Here is a 21,413-nt window from a genome sequence, read left to right as displayed (position 1 = left end):
GTTAAGGTAAGATAGCAAAAGTGAAAGGTAAAGCCTGTTATTTCTAAATATATTGAGAAGTTAAACTATGTCTACAGTGGTCAGGGTCAATAACTTGAGGTTGTGGATTGCAGCGGTGGTTCAGTGGTTAATGCACTGGAATATGATCAATCAGGTCAGTGGTTCCAATCGCAGGACCATTGGTGGTCTTAGGAAGGGCATCTAGCCACAATTCCTCCTGTACCAAATCTCATGCACAGATGGTCACAGCTTATTTAGTTCCAGGATGAATCTGGTCGAGGACAAACTGCCATACATGCAGTAGAGAAGGAATAAATTTCGATACTTAACAAAAAATACCGAGCAGGTTTGATGTAAAATTGTGAACTAGATTGCCTAATTACAGCAAAAGGTATTTTATGTCCAAAGACTTAGCTCTGGTCCAGCAAAGAACACCCAACACCTTTTAGTTTAATTAAATTTTGGTGTTACTTTAGACATTGACACATAGGACATTTAAGCATACAAGAATATTCAAACAGACACTGCCTTGCGTGTTTAAATATCCAAATTGCATACATGCTCTGCTTTCTTTGATAGCTGCTTATGTAAGTTACAGTGTTTAGAAACCCATAGAGGTACGTACATTTAACAGCAAAGGTACACAGCTGACCCCTATCAAGCTTTCAACAGTATAGGGTATTGTTGGCTCAGTAACGAGTACACGATGTCTCATACATTTTACTCTCTCGTTTATAGTTCAAATTTGCTGACCAACTGGACTTGTTGCTGATGCTGCTCGGCTCCCTATGTCTCCTCAGTATTGGAGTGGCCATACCTTTAAACATATACTTATTCGGTGACCTTGTCTCATCCTTCGTCTTTTTTGAGCTGTCAGGTCCAGTCGAGCTAGATGCCAGCAATGTTACAGTATTATCCAACTGTACAACCAACAGACTCTCCAGGTAAAGAAAAAAATGCTTCCCGCTAATAAATTTGAACCTCAAATGCTAAGAAGTTGTCTTCACCTTCAAAGCCTGAAGAATTAAATGAGTGGCATTAATGATGATCTTACACAAAACTTTAGCAGACTTTATCAGAGAGTATCCATATTTTTCTATCACTTGCAATAGTTTTTGATGTTTGAGTTGATTGGACTGCCAGAAGGTTTCAATAGTAAAATTGACAAAATTTGATTACGGTTAAAATGCTCAGAAGAAAAATACGTGCGAAAAGATATCACTAGTTGCTATAGTTGCTATAGTTGCTATATATAATATCAGCTATTGCGTTCTAGTTGCAGCATTATGCGTCTCTTTGCAGCTATAAACGTCGTAATAGCACTCTCGCTTGAGCATAGCGTTTTATCCGCGATCAAGTTTTATCGATTTTATTCTTGAAATTTTTAGCAGTCAGATCACCTCAAATAACAAAAACAATTGCAAATAGTGCAGAAATTTAAATACTTTCTGATAAAACCTGCCAAAACTTTGTGCAAGTTAATTTCTAGACATGAATCTTTAACATCATCATGTACCTTTTATACTCTTACTTTCGTCTTAGGCCCCGCCCCTTTTCCTTTGTTTTACTCTCGGTTTCTCTTTCACGGTAGCCTGAGTGCTCTAACGGTGGCTGGGCCTTCCTCGGCGCTTTGAAGGCTCGGCCTTCTGACCGTGGTGCCCAGGAGGTCTAATGCTACGACCCTTGTCACGGAGGTCTACCGTGACACATGTAACATAGTTGAGTATTAGTTGTATTGCCATGATCAGCAATTACATTTCGTAGAAGATGCTTCGTACAACTGAGCTTGGGTGTTGTCTTGTCAGTACAACTGGTGGTACTGTGAAGCATTCACCGCGGTGTAACAGTAGAGTTGGTGGTACTGTAGAGCATTCACTATGGTCAAACAGTACAAGTGGTGGTACTGTGGAGCATTTACTATGGTCAAACAGTACAAGTGGTGGTACTGTGGAGCATTTACTATGGTCAAACAGTACAAGTGGTGGTACTGTGGGGCATTTACTATGGTCAAACAGTACAAGTGGTGGTACTGTGGAGCATTTACTATGGTCAAACAGTACAAGCGGTGGTACTGTGGAGCATTTACTATGGTCAAACAGTACAAGCGGTGGTACTGTAGAGCATTTACTATGGTCAAACAGTACAAGCGGTGGTACTGTGGAGCATTTACTATGGTCAAACAGTACAAGCGGTGGTACTGTAGAGCATTCACTATGGTCAAACAGTACAAGTGGTGACTACTAGATGAATATTGTTAAACTTACGATAATCATAGACTTTTGGAAATACTTTCAAGTAGAAGGGGTTTAGAGCTTCAAAGCATACTCTCAGACATATATATATATACATTATATTTAGCAAAGGGAGCTATGATTGTTAAGATAATGTGTACCCACAAGCCTTTCGGTAATCTCTGCAAAGCTCTCGTAAGGATGATGTTGCAGACGCAAACACCACGATCACAATTAAGACTACCATAATTTTTTTGCGAACATGGGAGGTATTAATTTACACCCCGGTTCTGTAGCTCCTATATATACCCTTAGCCTACACAAAATGATTGAACACCCTAAATAATATCTTTGTTTTCAAATAAGCAGCAAATTATAATTTCTGTCTAAAGAAGACATTTAAAGCCTAATTATATAAACCAATTTTTATTCAGGTCTCCAGAAGTTGACCTCACAGAAACTATGCAAATCCTAGTAAAAACATATGTCCTCTATTTTGTCGTGGTTGGAGTATATGTCATCATGGCAGCCTACATCGGTGAGTTCTTATGATATTGGTTTTGTGTTAAATGATTCGGTTCAGTTGAATTTACCCACATGTTTGAGGTGATCCACCAAAATATGTTCAGGAATAACATTTTGGACGTGGACTGGAGAAAGACAAGTCCGTAGAATCAGAACAGCGTATTTTGAAGCGGTGATGAGACAGAGTGTTGGGTGGTTTGATGAACACAAGAGTGGAGAGCTCAACAGTCACATGGTTGAGTAAGTTTTACACTGACGCTTGAAATTGTCTTGCTTTGGTCTGTTTGTGATGATTTCTTTTTCTGTCGGCTGACTTTTTATTCAGAGAAAATATATCACCAAAAAGTTATAACTCGAAGTTAAAACTTGAAGTTGAAACTTGAAGTTAAAAGTTAATTCAAATAATTTTAGGTTTAAATTAATAGGCAACCAAGAATGCATTGCAGATTGGGGGCAGCAACCAGTCATTTTGATAACTGCTTGCAATGTAAATTGTCACATTCAGCGACACTTTGCTAGGTTGGGTGGCTGCAAAACAATGACCTTTGACCTTTTTAATGTTGTCCAAGCAAATTAAGATTATTGATTAAGATTTACTCACTAACCAAGCTGAAGTATTCAAGAAAAAGAAATAAAGCATGTCAGGAAAACTTCATGGCTAACCTTTCTTTATGAAATTTTTCAATCTAGAAGCCAGTTTTGTGAGCCATTTTCTGGTCAGGTTTGAATGCTTATATTTGTTTTTCAGAGACATGGAAATGCTGAGCGATGGGTTTGGAGACAAGATGGCTGCATTCATACAATGGTCAAGCACCTCACTCGGAGGATTTGTCATGGGCTTCTTTGCTGGTTGGAAACTGAGCCTTGTAGCAATATCCACCTGCCCTGTGTTTATACTCATACTCGCTCTCGTTGGCAAGGTGAGTCTTTATTCACATGATACTCGTAAGGGTTGGCTCCTCGCACTTTCTACTCATTTATTACCCGGTTTTTATGTCAGTGAAAGAAAGAGTTTCATTTAGCCTTCGTTCCTGTGATTGTATGTGTGCGTGTAATTAGAGTTTAGAGAGTTTAAATTTACGATAGTAAATGAACCTTGAAAGCAACGCAATAGAAATAATTACTAACCGTCTCAGGCTAATAATAGCTTCTTGTTTAGCACGGTCCTAATACTTCGAAGGACATGTATATAAGAACGGTTTGCAAGTTTTGGTTCAAAGGTTACGCGTAGCGAGCAAACTTTGTGCTAAATGTAGCGCGAAAAATTTTTGTTCTGTCAAAACTGTTTGCAGAAGAAGAGCTGAGACCAGATGATATTATGGAAAGTATTGTACAATTAAAAATGTTCGTTTCATCAAAACTAACAATCAGAATGCAGCTAGCCGAGCAAACGATAGAAATATTGTTGTTTTAAAAATGTTAATTTTTGTTTCTGCATGTAGCTGTGTGATATGAGTATGGTTTGCTTATGTCACTTGTTCATGAATATATATTTGTAGCATTTGGTAGATTATCATTATATAACTTATAAATATGCAGATTTATAGCATGTTACTCAATAGCATCCTTGCGGCTATCTCAACACGGCTTACAATGGATCCGTGTTCATAACTCCACTACTATTGCACATAAAACTAGATTTGGCTGCAAACTGTAGCAAACTTATCATTGGGTGCAATGTGCTTTTATGCAACATTGTTAAATAAACATATAAAATAAAAATGTCTTAAAATTTAGAATGTAATAAAAATTGAAAATGTCAACAAATTGTAACGAAGGACACGGGCTATAATATTATCGCAGGTTGATTGCAAACAATAGATATCAAATGGTAAAGATATTTTTCGGTTTATCAATGCACATTTATTAAGAGATCTTAGACAAGTTAAGCGGTAAGTTAGTAGATTTACTGCATCTAAAAGGTTTAACATCGCTCAACCGAAATAAGAGAGCAAAATATAGGCAACATTCGCTTTGCCCGTAATAGGGCAAAATTTATCTTCCGAAATTCTGACGAACCATTTGAAAAATACAATGCCAGCCTCTATTTAAAAACTGCCTCTATTCTATTGCTACTACAAAAAAAGGGTTGAAAAATAGAGTCCCATGGCGCTCAATTAGAGATTTTACCGTAACTGTATCGAAAAAAGATGACAAAAGGCCAATAAAAATCAGCTTTAAATTTGTTGACCAAATTGGCCAAATGTTGCAAGGTTTTTTTAATAAATGTGTACATGTAACTATACGAAAGTAAATGTGTACATGTAACTATACGAAAGTAAATGTGTACATGTAACTATACGAAAGTAAATGTGTACATGTAACTATACGAAAGTAAATTTGTGGCTTTTAAACTATTAGTAATGTCTCAATACTTTTACCAGCCATTATTGTCAATCACAGGATAGGATAAAATGGGTGCAAATTAGATAAGTTATACCTGTACTTCTTGAGAATACTTTTGGTGGCAGACAGAGTGTGTACAATACTTGCTTCTCAAATGTGTGCATGATACGTACATGTGTATGTATGATCTCAGATGTGTACATGATACGTACATGTGTATGTTTGATCTCAGATGTGTACATGATACGTACATGTGTATGTATGATCTCAGATGTGTGCATGATACGCACATGTCTATGTATGATCTCAAATGTGTACATGATACGTACATGCGTATGTATGATCTCAGATGTGTACATGATATGTACATGATACGTACATGTGTACATGATCTCAGGAAATAAAGCAAGTGAGTTTATGTCATAAATGACAAAGAACACAAAAAATATCTTGTTGGTCCTAGAATTACGATCGCCACAACAATTTAATTAAGTTTAAAGTATTTTAACAAATTTAATACTCATAACCTCTGAGCATGCAAAGTCAGGTGGATAGCTCAACTGACAGTCAAGATTTTAGTAGAGGAGGCCTGTGTTTATTTACCCGAAGCCTGCTGTGTAGTTCCTCTGGTGTGGAAGTGAGAGCAACCGTGGCATACTGGCACAGAACATCTGACTTGCAAACAAAGGGGTGTAGCAAAGAGTAGTATAGCAAAGAGTAGTATAGCAAGGAGCAGTATAGCAAGGAGCAGTATAGCAAGGAGAAGTATAGCAAGGAGCAGTAAAGCAAGAAGTAGTATAGCAAGGAGCAGTAAAGCAAGAAGTAGTATAGCAAGGAGCAGTATAGCAAGGAGTAGTATAGCAAAGATCAGTATAGCAAGGAGCAGTATAGCAAGGAGTAGTATAGCAAGGAGCAGTATAGCAAGGAGTAGTATAGCAAAGAGTAGTATAGCAAAGAGTAGTATAGCAAAGAGTAGTATAGCAAAGAGTAGTATAGCAAAGAGTAGTATAGCAAAGAGTAGTATAGCAAAGAGTAGTATAGCAAAGAGTAGTATAGCAAAGAGTAGTATAGCAAAGAGTAGTATAGCAAAGAGTAGTATAGCAAAGAGTAGTATAGCAAAGAGTAGTATAGCAAAGAGTAGTATAGCAAAGAGTAGTATAGCAAAGAGTAGTATAGCAAAGAGTAGTATAGCAAAGAGTAGTATAGCAAAGAGTAGTATAGCAAAGAGTAGTATAGCAAAGAGTAGTATAGCAAAGAGTAGTATAGCAAAGAGTAGTATAGCAAAGAGTAGTATAGCAAAGAGTAGTATAGCAAAGAGTAGTATAGCAAAGAGTAGTATAGCAAAGAGTAGTATAGCAAAGAGTAGTATAGCAAAGAGTAGTATAGCAAAGAGTAGTATAGCAAAGAGTAGTATAGCAAAGAGTAGTATAGCAAAGAGTAGTATAGCAAAGAGTAGTATAGCAAAGAGTAGTATAGCAAAGAGTAGTATAGCAAAGAGTAGTATAGCAAAGAGTAGTATAGCAAAGAGTAGTATAGCAAAGAGTAGTATAGCAAAGAGTAGTATAGCAAAGAGTAGTATAGCAAAGAGTAGTATAGCAAAGAGTAGTATAGCAAAGAGTAGTATAGCAAAGAGTAGTATAGCAAAGAGTAGTATAGCAAAGAGTAGTATAGCAAAGAGTAGTATAGCAAAGAGTAGTATAGCAAAGAGTAGTATAGCAAGGAGCAGTATAGCAAGGAGCAGTATAGCAAGGAGCAGTATAGCAAGGAGTAGTATAGCAAGGAGTAGTATAGCAAGGAGTAGTATAGCAAGGAGTAGTATAGCAAGGAGTAGTATAGCAAGGAGTAGTATAGCAAGGAGTAGTATAGCAAGGAGCAGTATAGCAAGGAGTAGTATAGCAAGGATTAGTATAGCAAGGATTAGTATAGCAAGGAACAGTATAGCAAGGAACAGTATAGCAAGGAACAGTATAGCAAGGAACAGTATAGCAAGGAACAGTATAGCAAGGAACAGTATAGCAAGGAGTAGGGCAGCATACTCTATCAACACCGCTACAGTTTGGTATTTACATCCTTCGATACATAATGAAAAACAATTGCGTTTCGATCAGCTTGCGCTTTTCTTGCTGGTTTTGGCACTTTTACCCACAGCAGCAAGTTGTCAAAATGCAAATTGTACCTTTAATTAACATAAGCAATATTGTATTCTGGTTTTCACTGCTCTCACTGCATTGATATTTGTATGGCCAAAAGCGTAAGGAAAAATAGATTTGCTTATGCATTAGTAGTACAAACCTATTGTTGAGAAGCTCAGTAAGCCAGGTCACTGACATCTATCCTGTCCTAATATAATCAACAATCATTGTGTCACCTAGCGATACTCAAATGACCCATGAGATTTGCCATGTTCAAGAAATTTCACTGTATCAGGGTGTTATAAGGCCTCTGGACCAATAGCAAATTCTGCTTCTACCAGATGTGACATTTACATGTATTCTGATTGATCTGTTTTGTAAACTACATATGATGGTTTGCGAGCTGTACACATAACTGCGAATTGACCTCACAGCGTCATTGGCTTGTCCTTGTGAGCTGATAGTGATTCCTGGTTTGGCTAAGCAAAAAGATCTGAACTGGCAATCAAAGTTCGCTTATTAAGCATGCATGATGGAAGAGTGACTTGCACTTTCAAAGTTTCTACAGATACCACATCATATACCTCCTATATACAGTAGATGTAAACCTATTATGCATATTTCCTATATATATACAGTAGATTTATACCTAGTATGTATACCTCCTATATACAGTAGATGTATACCTATTATGTATACCTCCAATATACAGTAGATGTATACCTACGTAGATGTATACATATAACGTATACTTCCTATATACAGTAGATGTATACCTATAACGTATACCTCCTATATACAGTAGATGTATACATATAATGTATACTTCCTATATACAGTAGATGTATACCTATAACGTATACCTTCTATATACAGTAGATGTATACCTATTATGTATACCTCCTATATACAGTATATGTATACCTATGATGTATACCTCGTATATACAATAGATGTATACCTACAATGTACATCCCCTATATACAGTAGATGTATACCTATAACGTATACCTCCTATATACAGTAGATGTATACATATAACGTATACTTCCTATATACAGTAGATGTATACCTATAACGTTTACCTCCTATATACAGTAGATGTATACCTATAACGTATACCTCCTATATACAGTAGATGTATACCTATTATGTATACCTCCTATATACAATAGATGTATACCTATGATGTATACCTCGTATATACAACAGATGTATACCTACAATGTACATCTCCTATATACAGTAGATGTATACCTATAATGTATACCTCCTATATACAGTACTGTAGATGTATACCTATTATGTATATCTCCTATATACAGTAGATGTATACCTACAATGTATACCTCCTATATACAGTAGATGTATACCTATTATGTATACCTCCTATATACAGTAGATGTATACCTATTATGTATATCTCCTATATACAATAGATGTATACCTATAGTGTATATCTCCTATAACGAAAATTCCAATTAATCTAAAAAATTATGTCAAGTTTTGTCTTCGTACTATGTAAAAATTCCATACAATGTAAAGTGTCAAGTTGGGCGAGTTCTCAAATTTGATTTAAAAGTTGTTATTTCACTGCAATTGCAAAAGATAAAACGATGTGCGTATAGCGATTTACCTATTCTATATACATAGTACAACTTTTGCAGCAATATAATTCGTCGTAATAGGTCGTTAAATGTGTCGACAAAACAAAGAATAGGATAGCTGTGCTTTGTTCATAAATACAAAGGCGATTGTCACGAGTTGGAATATTGTTGAAAGTTATCGTTTATCCTAATCTTGACTCCTGGATACAGATAGACGACAAACAGGATGTACCATTTTTGTATAGTAAATTTATTTTGTTGTTCTGATCTGTTGTAGAAGTGTATAAAATATTGGCTATTTATTTTACTTTGCAGAGTACACTTGGCTGTTTGAAAAAATTTGCAAATCATTTTGAATGAACACCGAAGATGTGCGCTCCCCTTCAAGTATTTGTAGAATTATCGCAATAATGATCTATAAAACCAGTGAGATTGATCATAAAAAGGAGAAAAGTTGTAGATGCAAATTAATAATATGGCAGTTAAGGTACAACCAACAATTAAAAAAGTGATGTTGAGTTTTTCTTTTTGTATGCCCAAAGGGGTGAGTTTAGGAAGATCTTGGAACAGATTAGGCTATTTACATATATTTTACTGTTCTTATAATGTAAAATCCCTATAACGTAAATTTTCCTGGAACAGACTATTTACGTTGTAGGAGCGCTTACTGTACTTTCTCCTTTTCTTTTTTCTAACTCGCTATAAGCATTCTTAGCACTGGAAGACTGAAACAATAAACATATTTGATAACCATATGGCACTTTGACAACAAAACCTTTCAATAAACCTGGACTTCTGGTGATATAAATATTAGAAAAACTTATCCCTACTCTAATAAATAGACAGTTAACATCAGTCATCTCTCTATTTTAATAAATAGACAGTTAACACGAGTCATCTTTCTATTTTAACAAATAGACAGTTAACTTGAATCATCTCTCTATATATTATTCTAAACAAAGTATGATTTATCCAGCTAAATGGGTTACTCTATTACACTGCAGTATTGTATCAGAAGACAGCAGTATCTACAGGTATATACCGGTATGTACAGTTATATACAGTTATCTATAGGTATATACAGGTATATACAGGTATGTACAGTTATATACAGGTATATACAGGTATGTACAGTTATATACAGGTATCTACTGTCTTTTAATAAATAGACAGTTAACACGAGTCATCTCACTATTTTAATAAATAGAAAGTTAACATAATTCATGTCTCTATGTTAATAAATAGACAGTTAACACGAGTCATTTCTCTATGTTAATAAATCGAAAGTTATCATGAGTCATCTCTTTATTTTAATAAATAGAAAGTTAACACGAGTCATCTCTCTATTTTAATAAATAGAAAGTTAACATGTGTCATCTCTCTATTTTAATAAATAGACAGTTAACACGAGTCATATCTCTATTTTAATAAATAGACAGTTAACACAAGTCATCTCTCTATGTTAATAAATAGAAAGTTAACACGAGTCACCTCTCTATGTTAATAAATAGACAGTTAACATGAGTCATCTCTCTATTTTAATAAATAGACAGTTAACACGAGCCATCTCTCTATGTTAATAAATAGAAAGTTAACATGAGTCACCTCTTTATGTTAACAAATAGACAGTTAACATGAGTCATCTCTCTATTTTAATAAATAGACAGTTAACACGAGTCATCTCTCTATTTTAATAAATAGACAGTTAACACGAGTCATCTCTCTATTTTAATAAATAGAAAGTTAACACGAGTCATCGCTCTATTTTAATAAATACGTAGATAAATCACACCCACTTGTTGCGGAAAATTTGGCTGATTGACAGCGTTTAGGAGATTTAAAATTGTCACCAAATAACTTTACTCAAGGGAAAGTTCCAGAATACATTCTGTTCATGATATGTGACAGATCACATCCGTGTTTAGATATCATCCACATTAGATAGATATTTTTGTAAATATTCCAACTTATTACCATCTAATATCATGAAAGGCCTCAGCTTTTGAAAGCCGAACTGAGCAGAACCGGTCTTAGACAATGCTAGCAGCTCATGATACAAAATATATTTGATATAATTCATTCTCTTCAGCCAATATTTCTATAAGTCAAACCAACCACTTTGTATGCCTCAAGTATTCGGATAAGAGTGCGTGTGGAGGTCTTAAAGTAGCATAGTGATAGATTCATGCATGATCAGAGAATGTAGGTCGTTAAACGTTTGGGCTGCATGCATTATCCGCTAGTATTGTGTCAAAGGTATCTAGGAATGCACTCGTTTCTTTTGAGGATGCTTATTTGACACTCTGAGTGTCATGTCATAGAGCAATGTTATAGAGCTATTCATAGAGTTATTCTCTGGTTATGAATTATATGTAGGTTTTATGGACAGAACTTAACTGATTACTTGCTGTAAAATGAAATGAAGCACTAAAAATAAGAGAAACAAAACATTAAAAATAATTTTAGAAATAATGCAAAGAGTGACTTAGGCAAGATCTCATAGCGGGAAGCTTGGGCGAGTCAGGTTAGTTCCATTCATGGAAACTAGCGAATTCAAGATAGTACAAAGATGGATACTTCTTTTAAAAGGCGTAATCCATTAGCAAATTAAGTATTTGAAGCCTATCTGAGTCTAATCTATATTAAAAGTGTTTATTATAGTCTAATCAATATTAAGAGTGTCTATTATAGTCTAATCTATATTAAGAGTGTCTATTATAGTCTAATCTATATTAAGAGTGTCTATTATAGTCTAATCCATATTAAGAGTGTCTATTATAGTCTAATCTACATGTATATTAAGAGTGTCTATTATAGTCTAATCTATATTAAGAGTGTCTATTATAGTCTAATCTATATTAAGAGTGTCTATTATAGTCTAATCTATATTAAGAGTGTCTATTATAGTCTAATCTATATTAAGAGTGTCTATTATAGTCTAATCTATATTAAGAGTGTCTATTATAGTCTAATCTATATTAAGAGTGTCTATTATAGTCTAATCCATATTAAGAGTGTCTATTATAGTCTAATCTACATGTATATTAAGAGTGTCTATTATAGTCTAATCTACATGTATATTAAGAGTGTCTATTATAGTCTAATCTATATTAAGAGTGTCTATTATAGTCTAATCTATATTAAGAATGTCTATTTGAACAGTTTATCCGAGAATATGTGAAAAAGGAGCTGCGAGCTTACGCCAAAGCAGGAGCCATTGCTGATGAGACATTCAGCTCTATACGTACTGTTGTGGCTTTTGGTGGAGAGAAGAAGGCAGCAGATAAGTATGTCTTACTAGCCTGAACCAAAATGCATTTTGATTGAATAAGCAGCAAGAGCGCTGTAAATATTCATCCCACAAACGTACTTGCTGAAAAGTGCTCCACCTTGAATAATGTAACAGCATTCTTGCTAATATCTCTATTATATCTTGAGGAATTTTACCTTTAGTAAATCTCAAAGTTCGAAAACTTCAAAAATGACCACAGTTGCTTGTTTGAATATTTCTGACTTTCTGGTTCTCCCAAAGGAAGCTTCAGTTCTGTTACTCCTTACCTCTTCCTTGTAACAGATGTAAGGTGGCTCTTAAAGTAAAATCCTAGCTACAAAAATATGAAAAATTATGTGGTCAGCTGAGATTGTTAACAAATTGGAGGCAAACTCAGGAGCTGTTGCTAGCAGTCTGTTGTTACTTAAAACTCTAGGAAATTGAATTAGTCGTGTTGGTCAGAACTGAAAGCTACTAGCTACTAGCAACTAGCTGCAGCTTTTTATAACAGATTTTAAACTAAGACTTATATAACAGAGGGCCTACTGGTGGTGCAATTGCTCAGCGTCAAGGTTGATTCACTTTTGGAGTGTCAACATACATTTGTTTCTCAGATGACACGATTAAACCTCCAGCTAGTTTGCCCTTAGTCATAGAACAATGGTAACATTTGATAGCGGATTGAAGATCAAGCACTGGCCTTCTCAAACAATTGCAGTTTAAATGAAATTGAACTCACTAGATTGAATTTGAGGAAAGGCAGATGTTGCAGATGCCGACAAGTCAGCAATCTCTCAAAGATAAGAGTATTCTGTCAGTTTAGCAGAAGCTGTGAATGGTTTACCATGTCTTACTCTGCTGTGTTGTAGATGCAAAATATGTGGAAATGTGATTACAAGTTCTTAAAAGCTCAAAAATGAACAGTTAATGGCAGCCATCACAAAAACGCCGTAGTTTGGAATCTCTTTATTTCGATGACGTATTCAAAGATTGTGGTTACCGTTTTGACACGTGATGTTATCACGTGAGTTGAAAGGCCAATAAAAGGCTCGATATAAAACGTCTCGTAGCACTAGTTTATGACAAATACGTCGGGTACTACGGAAAGCCCGTATCAGATATATAGATGCGCGCTACTTTCCAGTTTTGTTTTGGCTTGGTCTAATCATCTAGTCGTAATCTGATCATGTGACCTATACTTCCTGCCAAATAGTCTGAACAATTTCTGCAGCTTTTTTTTACTATCACAGGTGACCAACAGGCTCCTCATGTTTATCAGAGGATGATATGCACTCTTTCGAGCTAAGGTTAAATAATTAAACTAATGTTTTGGCTAGGTTTTGAGATACCAGTGCTCAAAGTAACAGCATTACACTGATGATGAAATAGACTTGTAAGGACAATAGACATGGTTTTATTGAATGCGTGAAGTATATTTGTGAAAATATTTCGACGAATGAGGTTGCATGAAAGTGTAAACGGAAGCACATCGTGTTCAACTACGCCCCATTTGAGCCGTTTTGGAGAGATTCCTACCTACGGCTTTTTTCTGATGGCTGCGATTAACTGTTCGTCTTTTAGCTTTGAAGAGCTTGTAAACACGTTTCCACATATTTTGCACCTACAACACAACAGAGTAAAACATGGTGAATCTTTTGATACCAAATAACCGGGATGTGAATTTTGTTGCAAGTCGACCTTTAAGAGTCATTGTTGCACAAACGCTGACTCTGCAATCTTGGCTGGACACATCTGGGTCCAGTTACAAGGGAATTCAACGACTGGAGACACCCAGTTGCAAAGAGCAATTTAAGGTTGGAGGCTATTCCAGTCACCACCAGTGACCTTTATTGGGAATTGAACCCCAACCTGTTGTTTAGAGGCCTGGAGTTCAGGACCACGAGGCTGGTTCTGGCTGCAGGTCAAGTGTTCCAGACCACGAGGCTGGTTCTGGCTGTAGGTCAGGTGTTCCAGACCACGAGGCTGGTTCTGGCTGTAGGTCAGGTGTTCCAGACCACGAGGCTGGTTCTGGCTGCAGGTCAAGTGTTCCAGACCACGAGGCTGGTTCTGGCTGTAGGTCAGGTGTTCCAGACCACAAGGCTGGTTCTGACTGCTGGTCAGGTGTTCCAGACCACGAGGCTGGTTCTGGCTGCAGGTCAAGTGTTCCAGACCACGAGGCTGGTTCTGGCTGTAGGTCAGGTGTTCCAGACCACAAGGCTGGTTCTGACTGCTGGCCAGGTGTTCCAGACCACGAGGCTGGTTCTGGCTGCAGGTCAAGTGTTCCAGACCACGAGGCTGGTTCTGGCTGCTGGTCAGGTGTTCCAGACCACGAGGCTGCAACTACTGTCTTATGCACACCCCATTCAGTTTCATCACTGATCTATTTTACTTCACCGAGTAACTTACAGTCTGAGTTCGTAAGTCATGAAATATGTGAATAGGTTTACAATAACTCGAAGAACTGTTAACACAAGCCAATGTTTTAGAACATCAGGGTATAACAGGGGTCAACACAAACCAATAAAAATTATCATGCAGATCATGTGCAGAATATATATACTTTTAACAATACTTTACAGAAAGCTGCTACTTTTAGTTATAACTATTAACTAAAGTAATTTCAACACTTCCCTGTCTTTGCTTGCGAAAGTGATGGTAGGGATTCAGATGACTGACAGTGAGAGGCTAAGTTCCTAACAAGGGTAGTCACTAGTGGACCTAGAGAAATGCTCCCAAGCTCTAAGCACATAAACTGTAACCAAAAGAGTCTATTACAACTCTAGGTTCTCAGGAGTGCTGCAGTTTGCCATGAAGGATTCGATAGGGAAGATTGCGGCAGCCTGTACTATAGCAGGCTCAGCTTATGTCGTCGCCTTTGGCCTTACATCCCTGACACTTTGGTATGGTGCCAAACTAACTCGTGAAGAGTGCATGCAGCCTGGAACCATAATACAGGTACCTTTATGTTACGGAATGGCCGCTGGGAACATCTGTTGTTTTACGTAATTCATTCACTTGAGTAGCGAATCACAACTCTCACCCAGCAATGTACATATTTTTTTTCTTGCTCTTAAAATTTAAAACTAAAAACACTTGAATAATTTCTCATCAATCTAATAATTTTATTTAAACCACAGAAGAGGCAGTCATTTACTACTCCGTTTGGTTTTGGACAATGTCACTTATAACCTTTCTCATTATTATGAATACTAGTAGTAACACTAGTAGGCCGGTGCGCCGTGATAGTGTGTAATTGCTGAGACTGTAGGCCAGTGACGCAGTTGATAGTGTGAAACCTCTAAGACTGTGGGCCAGCGGCACAGTTAGTAGTGTGTAATCGCTGAGACTGTGGGCCAGCGACGCAGTTAGTAGTGCGTAATCGCTGCGACTGTGGGCCAGTAGCGCAGTTGATAGTGTGTAATCTCTGAGACTGTGGGCCAGTAGCGCAGTTGATAGTGTGTAATCTCTGAGACTGTGGGCCAGCGGCACAGTTAGTAGTGTGTAATCGCCGAGACTGTAGGCCAGTGATAGTGTGTAATTGCTGAGACTGTGGGCCAGTGACGCAGTTGATAGTGTGAAATCTCTAAGACTGTGGCCCAGCGGCACAGTTAGTAGTGTGTAATCGCTGAGACTGTGGGCCAGTAGCGCAGTTGATAGTGTGTAATCTCTGAGACTGTGGGCCAGTGACGCAGTTGATAGCATGCTTGGCTGCTGAGCTGAATATCCCAGTCTGATTCCTGCGCGCAATGCATTTTTTCTGACCTCGGAGCATGGCTTCGGACAGACATGGACAGATTGATGAAGATGATTCTTATTGTAGTAAAGATTATATCAAAGATTATGGATTATATATTTTTATCAATATATTGTTATAAATGTGTACTATTGTGAATATATATTATTATAAATTTGTATTATTATTGATAAATAACTAAAGTGCTAGAGTAGTTTCCAGAGAGAAAATATGTTTCGTTTATGAAAACATGTTTCGTTCTCTCTCTGTTCGTGCTTCTGCAGTCTTCAGGTGACTGAAGGACTCACCACCAGTCACCTGAAGAGTACAAAAGCATGAAACAGAACTGTCTTTACTCCAGTGAGAAACATCAACCTGGACAAAGATAAGCAACTTTAACCTGTTCCAACACTCTAGTTATTTATAACGCTCCACACATTTTAGAGTGTAGACTTCTGTTAGCAGTTATAGGCCTGACTACTTACCCATTATAGATATATATTTTTATCTTGTGTGAAATGATGGTGTCTTACAAGCCATGCGTACACTCTATTCGGGTTTAATATAAAGTTTGCTATTGCCAGGCCTCTCAGATAAGAGATGCTGATGAACTAGCTCAACTCTATAATTAGCCTATTTATATGCACTTTCTGAGTCTATCAATTACCTGGATAGGACACTAACTATTAGGTCTCAGAATAAGGCTGCACCATTTTACCTGTTTAACTTATGACGCTCTACTGCAGTAAATGCCATACCAATGTATAATGGACCCATAAATGCTACTTGGTATGTGGTTTCTATTAAGGTTAGTGAACCACAGGCTAGAATTACAGGATCAGTTTGTAGGATTCCGCAGCGAACCAAACAAACTTATTTTTTTATAAAACACCAGCTATTCTTGGCTACTGTTCACTTTATCTTTAAATAATTGTGTAGCAAAGTTTAAATTTTATCATTATAAACAGAGATACTAGAGCTTGTTTTTATCGGTTGACTTCAGGTTCTACGGCTATTGTGTGGTATTGATTCCATTGTATAGGTACAAATTTTGCTACGCTAATACAATGTATTATAGTTACTATCGTGAAATATTGTCTCTTTCGGGATACACATTTTTTAAAGCTCTTCTACAAAACTGTTGTACATAAGTTTATTAAGGAGTAGAGTGTGATAGCGTGACACGAAAGTTTAAACATGTAGCTTCTGACATTAAAGATTGCTAATTGTCTTACAAAGGTTCCGCCTATTTAATACTGTCAAATTATAGGCTAATCTAAACACTCATGAAAAGTACAACATGACTTACGGGTGAGAAGCTGTGAGAAGTAATCATCTCCTGGTTTTGTCTCCATGGTTACCATTGTGTTGATGGTTGATTCCCATCTTCCGAATTTAAAGATGAACTTACACCAAATTTAGTAGATTCTATAAAAAATATCCAGTATTTTTCCATCATTTGTGATTGTTTTTGATGTTTGGGTTTGACTGCCGGGATGTCTCAAGATTAAAATCAACAAAACTTGATCGTAGCTAAAACGCTCAGAAGAAAAAAAATGCGTCCAGACTTGCCCAAAATGATGTACATAATCACCAGACTGACTGCCTGTATTTTGTATTCACATCTTCTATTGCTATCAAAGCCGAGTCTTACCTGGTTTTTTAGCATATAGTCTTACTTAGCGTATAGTCTTACTTAGCGTATAGTCTTACTTAGCGTATAGTCTTACTTAGCGTATAGTCTTACTTAGCGTATAGTCTTACTTAGCGTATAGTCTTACTTAGCGTATAGTCTTACTTAGCGTATAGTCTTACTTAGCGTATAGTCTTACTTAGCGTATAGTCTTACTTAGCGTATAGTCTTACTTAGCGTATAGTCTTACTTAGCGTATAGTCTTACTTAGCGTATAGTCTTACTTAGCGTATAGTCTTACTTAGCGTATAGTCTTACTTAGCGTATAGTCTTACTTAGCGTATAGTCTTACTTAGCGTATAGTCTTACTTAGCGTATAGTCTTACTTAGCGTATAGTCTTACTTAGCGTATAGTCTTACTTAGCGTATAGTCTTACTTAGCGTATAGTCTTACTTAGCGTATAGTCTTACTTAGCGTATAGTCTTACTTAGCGTATAGTCTTACTTAGCGTATAGTCTTACTTAGCGTATAGTCTTGCTTAGCGTGTAGTCTTACTTAGCGTGTAGTCTTACTTAGCGTGTAGTCTTACTTAGCGTGTAGTCTTACTTAGCGTGTAGTCTTACTTAGCGTGTAGTCTTACTTAGCGTGTAGTCTTACTTAGCGTGTAGTCTTACTTAGCGTGTAGTCTTACTTAGCGTATAGTCTTACTTAGCGTATAGTCTTACTTAGCGTATAGTCTTACTTAGCGTATAGTCTTACTTAGCGTATAGTCTTACTTAGCGTATAGTCTTACTTAGCGTATAGTCTTACTTAGCGTATAGTCTTACTTAGCGTATAGTCTTACTTAGCGTATAGTCTTACTTAGCGTATAGTCTTACTTAGCGTATAGTCTTACTTAGCGTATAGTCTTACTTAGCGTATAGTCTTACTTAGCGTGTAGTCTTACTTAGCGTGTAGTCTTACTTAGCGTGTAGTCTTACTTAGCGTGTAGTCTTACTTAGCGTGTAGTCTTACTTAGCGTATAGTCTTACTTAGCGTATAGTCTTACTTAGCGTATAGTCTTACTTAGCGTATAGTCTTACTTAGCGTATAGTCTTACTTAGCGTATAGTCTTACTTAGCGTATAGTCTTACTTAGCGTATAGTCTTACTTAGCGTATAGTCTTACTTAGCGTATAGTCTTACTTAGCGTATAGTCTTACTTAGCGTATAGTCTTACTTAGCGTATAGTCTTACTTCGCGTATAGTCTTACTTAGCGTATAGTCTTACTTAGCGTATAGTCTTACTTAGCGTATAGTCTTACTTAGCGTATAGTCTTACTTAGCGTATAGTCTTACTTAGCGTATAGTCTTACTTAGCATATACTTTATTTTGTATTTGCTCATGAGTGTTGGAATAAAATTTTAAATCTAGCTATAGATACATTGTTACAGGTTTTTCACATAAGTTTGTCCCATTAGTTTTGTCTGAATGCTGTGTAAACATACGAGTAGCTATGATGATCTAAGTTGGTCTAAGATGATTAGGTCAACTAATTTTAGTTGATCAGGGCCTCTGTTTCAGCGTGGTATAGTTGCTACCCATACGGGAGCTAGTTACTAGCTAAAAACTAGAAAGCCGCAGTTAAGCAATGTTTTTTTGCTAATATATGTATTCATTACTAATAAAATTTTACCTTTTGCTTTAATAGATAGAGGAGACACAAACACAAAGATACATAAATATATATAGTGAAACTTGGATAACTCGCTCTCGGATAGCTCGAACACATGGTTATCTCGAACGGGTTTGTTCGGTCCGTTCCCACGCAATGATAAATTGCTTTAGATAACTCGACCATAACTTGGTTAACTCGAACAGTTTTTTGCCCAACGGCTACCGAGACGGTTGTTATCGCTTTAGAAAATCACTTTATTCCAAGCCGTAGAGATAAACAACAACTTTTAGTAGTTCTTAGGCGTCATTATTACCACTATCGGTAAAATGTGTTCGTTAACGACTTTTCTATAGGTTTGCAAAAAATCAAATTTTACTAAACATCCGCTTGGGGATAGCCCTCCGCAAGCAAGGAGAAGCGAGGTAACATTCAGATAAACTTTAAGAAAAATCGGCAAAGCTGGTTTTTGTTAAAACGCTCAAAAGAAAAATATGTCTTTTTTATGAGAGTTTCAACCGCGATCAGGTTTTGCCTATTTTAATCTGAAAACGTTTTGGCAGTCACATCACCTAAAACAAACAAACGAATCTCAAGTAATAAAAGGAAAATATTTATACTTTCTGATAAAAATTGTTAAGACATTACATGAGAGGTCCCTTAACTTGCAACAAGCAATCAATGCTTTTGATTTATATATAGTTTGTATATGTACTGATAAATACAATAATACATACACTTGTGACAGTGTTCTCATAACTTGAACGCTCTGATAACTCGAACACTTTCTCTCGGTCCCGTGAAGGTCGAGTTAGCCGCGTTTCGCTGTATATTTATATATAGATAGGCCTATATGAGCAATCTTAATTGTGGTAATATACATACATTCTCATATCTTCCTTAGCAGCATAACGCCTGTCAGCTCTAACCATAGGCTGTCCGCCCTAATATTTCACCACCTGATGCTCAGAAAAGTCTGAGGCATCTTCGCTGGAACTAGAAACCATGTTATAATATTGTTGTTACTCAATTGATTGTGTCGACTCAGTGTTTGTGATTCTGCAAGTTTGCTGACAACAAGAATCTTCGAGATCACAGGCAACTAGTTTGTTAGGGATAATGTTTGATATGACCTATATAAAAAATTTATGCTTATGTTTGGTTAAAGAAGAGACAGCATATTTATCACTCATAAACCCACTACTGACACACATCACAAATGACGCTCCCTCTTGAATCTGAACGTTTTCATTGTGATCAAGTTTTGTCGGTGTTAATATTGAAACATCCTGGCAGCCAGACCACCTCTAACACCACAATCACAGATTTTAGAAAAATACATATAATTTCAGACAAAATCAACTAAAATCCTGTGTAAGCTAATCTTTAATAAATTTAATTTTTATTATAATAAGAGCTGTACCTGTCCGTCTGTCCAGAGCTGGTTATTGAAAAAAAAAATTGCACTGCACGGGTCTCGAACTCACACATGTGGCCTTGCATCCCGACACAGTAGTATCTTTACCACTCCAGCGCTTTGCAACATTTTAGTTATTTTAGTTATTACACACAAGGATCTCCTGTGGCACACCGAGCTGCCAGCGCACTAGTTAATAATAACAAAATGGATATACACTTTGTTAAACATTCAGTAGTTGTGCCTCTATCCAAATCTATGAATAGAACAGAAGTCATGTGATTAGAGGACATGATTGTTTTTGACATTTAGTGGACATTCACCACCTAACAGCTAATTCCCTCTACTTCACTTCAATTAACAACAACTATATATCTAACCTCTAGTTGCTCTCCTCAGACAGTGTCATTAGACTCAGTACCTAGTACTAGCACTGCTCTCAGACAGTGTCAGATCCTAGTACTAGCACTGCTCTCAGACAGTGTCAGTACCTAGTACTAGCACTGCTCTCAGACAGTGTCAGTACCTAGTACTAGCACTGATCTCAGACAGTGTCAGTACCTAGTACTAGCACTGCTCTCAGACAGTGTCAGTACCTAGTACTAGCGCTACTCTCAGACAGTGTCAGTACCTAGTATTAGCACTGCTCTCAGACAGTGTCAGTACCTAGTACTAGCATTGCTCTCAAACAGTGTCGGTACCTAGTACTAACACTGCTCTCAGACAGTGTCAGTACCTAGTACTAGCACTGCTCTCAGACAGTGTCAGTACCTAGTACTAGCACTGCTCTCAGACAGTGTCAGTACCTAGTACTAGCACTGCTCTCAGACAGTGTCAGTACGTAGTACTATCACTGCTCTCAG

At 36.8% G+C, this 21,413-nt stretch overlaps 1 protein-coding gene across 1 annotated transcript in view; it reads left to right on the top strand.

Annotated features, from left to right (window-relative positions):
* Positions 1–855: 855 nt before the first annotated feature.
* LOC137406023 (ATP-dependent translocase ABCB1-like) overlaps positions 856–21,413 on the top strand; it is a 48,163-nt gene continuing 27,605 nt past the window's right edge. The window contains exons 1-6 of the mRNA XM_068092534.1: positions 856–944; positions 2,666–2,769; positions 2,861–2,996; positions 3,505–3,676; positions 12,004–12,128; positions 14,896–15,067. Of these exons, the coding sequence (XP_067948635.1) occupies positions 2,694–2,769; positions 2,861–2,996; positions 3,505–3,676; positions 12,004–12,128; positions 14,896–15,067 (681 nt within the window). The 5' untranslated portion in view covers positions 856–944; positions 2,666–2,693. The remainder of the gene's footprint in view (positions 945–2,665; positions 2,770–2,860; positions 2,997–3,504; positions 3,677–12,003; positions 12,129–14,895; positions 15,068–21,413) is intronic.

Source organism: Watersipora subatra, chromosome 10, assembly GCF_963576615.1.
Source record: "Watersipora subatra chromosome 10, tzWatSuba1.1, whole genome shotgun sequence".
NCBI classification, from domain to species: Eukaryota; Metazoa; Bryozoa; class Gymnolaemata; order Cheilostomatida; family Watersiporidae; genus Watersipora; species Watersipora subatra.
This window is presented reverse-complemented; position numbering and strand designations above follow the sequence as displayed.